We start from the raw sequence: 5,974 nt of genomic DNA on the forward strand, positions 1-5,974 counted from the left end.
CTTGATAGTTTAAAAACTAGTAAAATCACTGCCTGACTTCAGATCGGGAAGTGCTCTGTTGTATTCGGTCTCTGCTTTGGGATCTCTACAAAACACCAGGACCGTGAGATGGCCTAACTCTCTGTGTACCTGCACAGTGAGCTCCCCTGGGTCTCTGGGTTTTCAAGTTCTCTCAAATGTAACCTGCTCAGTGCATGTGCACAGCATCTTTTACCACGGAGATCCAAGTTTTCTCACTAAACAGAGTTCAGGCTCCTGCTCACAGGAGGTTTGTTGGACTGCTTAGTGAGACTACCCTGCCCTGAGGTGAGGCAGGTGAACTCTGCTCAGTGAAGCATGTGACAGTGAGGAGGAAGCAGCTGCTTAACATCAAACCAATTAGGAGTTAGAGGAGGGATTAGAGGCAGCCGCTGATCTGCTGATAATGAGCTCAGGAGGCTTTAGGATGACGAGCTGCTGCACGCTCGCATTCCCACCGCCATACATCCTGCAGGAAATACTCACTTGGTCTGTGTGAATATTGTGCAGTGTTTGATGGTGGACTCCTCTGCTCCCTCAGTAACATGGACTGTCCCCCCTTGCAGCTCAGCATTATGGGCCTGAAACCAGTAGATGTTGTTTTTTCACGAGTAAAGCTCTGAATCTCAGTCTGAACTGCAGCTGCTTCTTATTGAATCCTGACCCTCAGTGTCTGTTTGAATTCTCAGAGTTGCTAAAATGCCTTTCATGCCGGTGAAGTTCAACCTGCAGAAGCGGGTCAAGCTGGCTCAGGGTCTATGGATGCTCTACTGGTTTTCAGTCATCGCAGGGATCCTCATCTTCAGCCTCGGCATCTTCTTCAAGATTGAGCTGCGGAAGAGAAGTGAGATGATGGACAACAATGAGAGCCACCTGGTGCCCAACCTGCTGATCCTGGTGGGATTGCTGGCTTGCGGCCTTAATGCCTTCGGAGGGAAGGTGTGCCATGACTCTCTGGATCCCATCAAGTTCTCCAAGTGGAAGCCGATGTTGAAGACATATTTGCTGCTGTGCTGCGGCTTCAACGTGTTGCTGGTACTCGTGTCGCTGCTCTGCTTCCTTATGCAGTTCTCCGTATACCTGACACTGGCCGAGGGCCTGACTTACGCCATCCGGTTTTACAAGGACACGGACACGCCAGGGCGCTGCTTCATGAAGAGGACGCTGGACATGACGCAGATCGAGTTCCACTGCTGCGGGAACAACAATTTCAGGGATTGGTTTGAGGTTCAGTGGATCAGCAACCGCTACCTGGATATGAGCAACGATGTGGTCAAAGAGTGAGTATCTGAGCGGGGTGGCCGGTCACATGGAGCCATTATTGAAAAGTTATCGATGTTGTTGGATAATGTATCTGCTGTTTAATAATTTACACATAGAGCTGGCACCTGATTCTATTAGATGAATCCATAATTATTCTATAGAAATTGTCCATCTGAATATTCCTCTATATTTTAATCAAACTCATCAATTTTTAACAAAGCAGCAGCCTCAGGAAAAGTGCCTCTGTGATCACGACGCAAGTCTGATCAGCAGCTCCTCGTTGAACTGAGCACCTCAGATATTTCTGAATTAAATGTCTCAGGTTTTATTCATTAGTTTCTCAGATGAATTAAACATAGGGCTCAGCAGAGGATAAGAGAGGTCTTAAGGAGGTAAAAGTCAACGTTTAGGAGCTTTGTGCGGGGCGTCTCCTCTGAGACTCTAATCTGTCACTTGATCCTTAAACACAGCAAAGCAGACATTAAAGAAACATAGCTTCTGATCAGAAATGAACACGTCTGATTGGCTGCAGCTCTGAAATAGTGGCAAACCTGTGACTATTTTGTTTTCTGTTCTAATGTGTTTAAAAGAGATTATTTTCTCTCTCTAATATAATTGATCCAACTTAAAGCCCTACCCACAGCTTGTACCAATTAACAAGTTAAATAACATACTGCATCTGACAAAGTGAAAACTTTACATGTTGCTGTTCTTCATATTTGAACGAAGCCGTCTTATTCTCCATCAGTGTCTCTGCTGAGTTGACTTGTGGGATATAAATTATATTGTATGCTCTTGCCATACGAAGGTTTCCGATTGACTAAAACGTCTAATGTACTATTTTGTACTCTACTTTTCTCACTTTGAGTCTAAAACTGCAACGTTTAATGATGAGTTTTATCAGATCATTTGATCACATCTGGTAGTACCATCCATAGACAAATTTACCAATATTTTTAACATATTGGTTAAATTTGACATCACCCTCCAAGATAATCTAACAAGTTTAAACCTGACAGGAAAAGGGAGAGTTTATTTTCTTCTTAATGACCTTCCTCCAAAAGGGCAAACCAGTTTTCAGATTTGGAGAGCAGATAAATCATCCAGAGGTGCAGACTGTAGTGAGTTTCACTGTCGTCATGAAACATTTGCGTGGCTTTACTTCCACTTAAATTGAGCTGAAGGCTGCCATAAGAGACATTTCCTCTGCAGCATTCAGTGCCTGGTCCTCAACAGTTTTCCATCACAGTGAATAATCTTATTAAAGCAGAGTGCAGCTGTATGCTGACGGTCCTCTCAGTTATGGCTCTGATGTTCTGGTCAGTTATGATTCTTTTGAAATTCTTACTTTCCATGCAAACAGCCCTGCAAACATTATAACTGTTATGGAGGCCTTCCTCCACAGTGGCCAGTGAGTGTTTCACCTCCACATGGTTCTTGCTCATAGGGTGGCCCTCTCTGAAAGTTCAGGAACTCAGGAAAATTGGTCGACTTCTTGCAGTATTTTATTGATCTTTGGTTTAGTCTCTGTAGTAACGTATAGTTCCTATTAGCTTACTTTTGTCTTGAGTCACCTGTGCTGCAACCATTCATCCATTTCAGCATAGATTTAACTAACCCATTTCCAGAGCAATGGGGGGGTCGTCGCTAATCTCTCCTCAGTCCCCAGGCTGGCTATGTTTGACCTCTGACCTGTGTTTGGCCTGCAGCCGAGTCCTCAGTAACGTGGAGGGGAAGTATCTGATGGACAGCGTCCCATTCAGCTGCTGTAACCCTGGGTCCCCCCGGCCCTGCATCCAGCACCACCTGACCAATAACTCTGCCCATTACGACTATGACCACCGCACAGAGGAGCTCAACATCTGGACCCGGGGCTGCCTTGAGGCCCTCTTCTCCTATTACAGCAGCCTGATGAGCAGCATTGGTGTTTTTGTCCTCTTTGCCATCATCCTGGAGGTAAGACCCCACCCACATTCCACCGCAGCCAATCAGCCAAACAGACATCTCTTTGATTCAGATGTTCAGCTTAGAAAATCTGAAGCTGCAACATAACGACTAAAATTGAATGGAAACAGCTAGCCTGGTCCTGTGATATACTCCATCTGCAAATGTCTCAGAAGCTGTCATGGCGCGTGAGACCCAGAAGTAAAAAGCGTTGCTCTACAGTTTATTAGCAGTTTCCAGCTGCTCTTCTGCTCATCTAACATATCCAATCTAGTCTGACAAATTATTTCAATAAGCAGCCAATGAAAGGCTGAAACCTAACCTAAGCATATCTTCTGTTGTTTTAATGTCAAACTTGTCAATGCATCTCAGATTTGTTAGTTTCACTTTATTTACCTTCTGCTCTAATGAAAGCTTCACATTGTACAGGAGAAACCGGGCATGTGGCTGTTCTAAAGCCGGGTGCTTTGTTTGAAAAAGCAATGGGAAAAAAAATCAGTGAATGTGTGTTTGGTGCTGTTTTTAACTCATTTGTTCAAAGTGAACAGGCTTAAGTCTTTGACTTTCTCTCTCGGGTGAATCCAGGCTAAGTTCTCTTCCTAATCTTGTGATTTAGAACGAGATCATTGCAGCAGCGCCCCTGCAGTAAATTCAGCGGAGTGAGCAGGTTAACAGAATAACTGATTAGTGTGGGATTAGCATTAGTGCTGATGTTCCTGAGCGGCTGCTGTATCACGACACGGCACACACCATTTAGAAAAGCCGTTTTTGTTTAAATTCTCTGTGTGACTCCAACTGCATCATGAAAATGCACACATTCTCTGCATGACTGTTTCTGTTGTGGCTGCGACTGTGTGATTTCTGTTGTGCTCATACGTGACTCATGACCTGAGGTGGATCATCTGGTGAAATGTCACATTAAGTGGTGGTCAGGCTCACTGAGGATAAGGAGCTATTCCTGGGGGGTTAATCTGTCCACAGAAACAGCAGGTTGCATTCTGGGAAAATAAGGATGAGGGACACTTCCTGAGAGGGAGAAGTGAGTTGGAATCTGGGTCAAAACAACATGTTTGACCTGAAAGGCTTAAGTTAAAAAAACAACATCCTGAACTCAGTTTTTCCTCAGTTTAAAGGGCGAGCCTCAGGGTTCAGTACCAAGATCTCTGTAGTTTGCAATTCGGTCTATAATCTTAATAAAGCAGAGTGTGACTGTATGCTCATGATATTGCCATTTGCCACTCGGAGGCTCTCACGCTGTTCTCTGAACAAAGCAAACAATAATGTGTAATTGTCGTTAGGGTGCTGCTAAAGAAAATAAAAGGGCCCAAAATTGTATTGAAGCCTTCTAACAGAAAATTTCACATTTCTTTTGACAGTCAGTTAAATGAGCACAAAACAAAACTACTAATACCAACTAAAAATGACCACAAACAACATTCCTGTCACCACAATGTTCTCTGGGGGGACTGTAGGGATTTAAAACTCAGTCAGAACCAGAGATTCACCTTAAAATGATGAGGTCATAAAATATTACATGTACTTGGCTGGATGGGTTTTTCCTGGATTTGCCCTAAATGTGAGCTGTGTGTCTATGTCAGTCTGTGGACATGGCAGGGCTGAAGTACTTGAGCACAGCGCTTGAGACGATGGCAGAGCCGGAGAACCCCGAGTGTGAGAGTGAGGGCTGGCTGCTCGAGAAGGGCGTCAAGGAGACGTTCAGCGATCTGCTCACCAAATTGAAGACCCTTGGGAGGACCAACCAGGTGGAAGGCGGAGATGCTCCAGAGGTCAACACCTGATAGCCAAACCCACCACAGAGGACTGAGGTCTCCCCTTCTCTTCACCCCCCCTCAAATGCCATCTCTCCCCCCATAAGAGGGAGAAAAGAACTGTATATAAGCCACACATGCACATTAATGTGAACATTTGAAGTTCCTGTGAATGTCGATATTTTCTGTAAATATGTTAAACAGAGTTTATTTTTAAAAAAGAGGAACGTGCTCCTGTAATTAAAACATCATCACCCCTCTCAGAGTAGCAGTTCCTATCAGGCGGCGGTTAGACCATCAGACAGCATCGGGTCCCAGTGAGTCTATTCCCACCAATGTGTCTGAGTGTTGCAGGTCCGTGTTTGTCCAGCAGGGAGCACACAGCCAAGACAGCACGGATCCATCGACGTCATCATTAGTGTATAAAGATCAACCTAGTTATTGTTTCTTACATCCAGATGTTTGAATGTGTGTCATTTCTGCTGGCTTTCTCCAGCAATCACTGGAGACTTTAACATGAGAGAACAAACCACTAAGCAGCACACAACGTACCAGTGCTGCCATCTGTGAGAGCAGGCAGCAATGACAGAGGTTCATACACAGCAGCATAACACCTGTATTAAACTCCTGTCAGTACAGAGGCTCAGATGGTGTTCACACAGCTGTACTTATTGCCTGTATACGAAACATGCAGGTGTATATACAGGTGTAAAGTTAATGTAACTGATGTAGGACTAACAGAAACGGCACATCTTACATTATTATAAAGGCCGGTGTGCACAGGTGTATACAGAGCTAAACACATAAACTACAGGTATAAAAATGATCATTTGTCAGTTTGATGTGGTCGTTATTTTTCTTTTTTTTAAAATGTCAACATCTTATCACGTCTTTGTTGATAAATGGCTACCGAATGCTTCACCTTAACACAAATGAAGTGTGTTTCTGCTTGGGCCTGTTCATTATGCACTGAGCAGGTG

General features: G+C 44.3%; 1 protein-coding gene across 1 annotated transcript; it reads left to right on the forward strand.

Annotated features, from left to right (window-relative positions):
- The first annotated feature begins 441 nt into the window (after nt 1-441).
- prph2b (peripherin 2b (retinal degeneration, slow)) lies at nt 442-5,711 on the forward strand. Its single transcript, XM_084949407.1, has 3 exons — nt 442-1,298; nt 2,991-3,237; nt 4,824-5,711. Exons 1-3 carry the CDS (start codon nt 718-720, stop codon nt 5,022-5,024), a joined length of 1,029 nt encoding a protein of 342 aa, XP_084805533.1. The 5' UTR covers nt 442-717; the 3' UTR covers nt 5,025-5,711.
- Nucleotides 5,712-5,974: the final 263 nt, after the last annotated feature.

This window comes from Perissodus microlepis, chromosome 13 (assembly GCF_051167445.1).
Source record: "Perissodus microlepis isolate ML-2025 ecotype Zambia chromosome 13, ASM5116744v1, whole genome shotgun sequence".
NCBI classification, from domain to species: domain Eukaryota; kingdom Metazoa; phylum Chordata; class Actinopteri; order Cichliformes; family Cichlidae; genus Perissodus; species Perissodus microlepis.

Coding starts and splice junctions, on each gene's coding strand:
- prph2b (XM_084949407.1), top strand. CDS start 718: ATGCCTTTCATGCCGGTGAAGTTCAACCTGCAGAAGCGGGTCAAGCTG. Junction 1,299..2,990: donor AGCAACGATGTGGTCAAAGA/GTGAGTATCTGA, acceptor TTTGGCCTGCAG/CCGAGTCCTCAGTAACGTGG. Junction 3,238..4,823: donor TCTTTGCCATCATCCTGGAG/GTAAGACCCCAC, acceptor TGTCTATGTCAG/TCTGTGGACATGGCAGGGCT.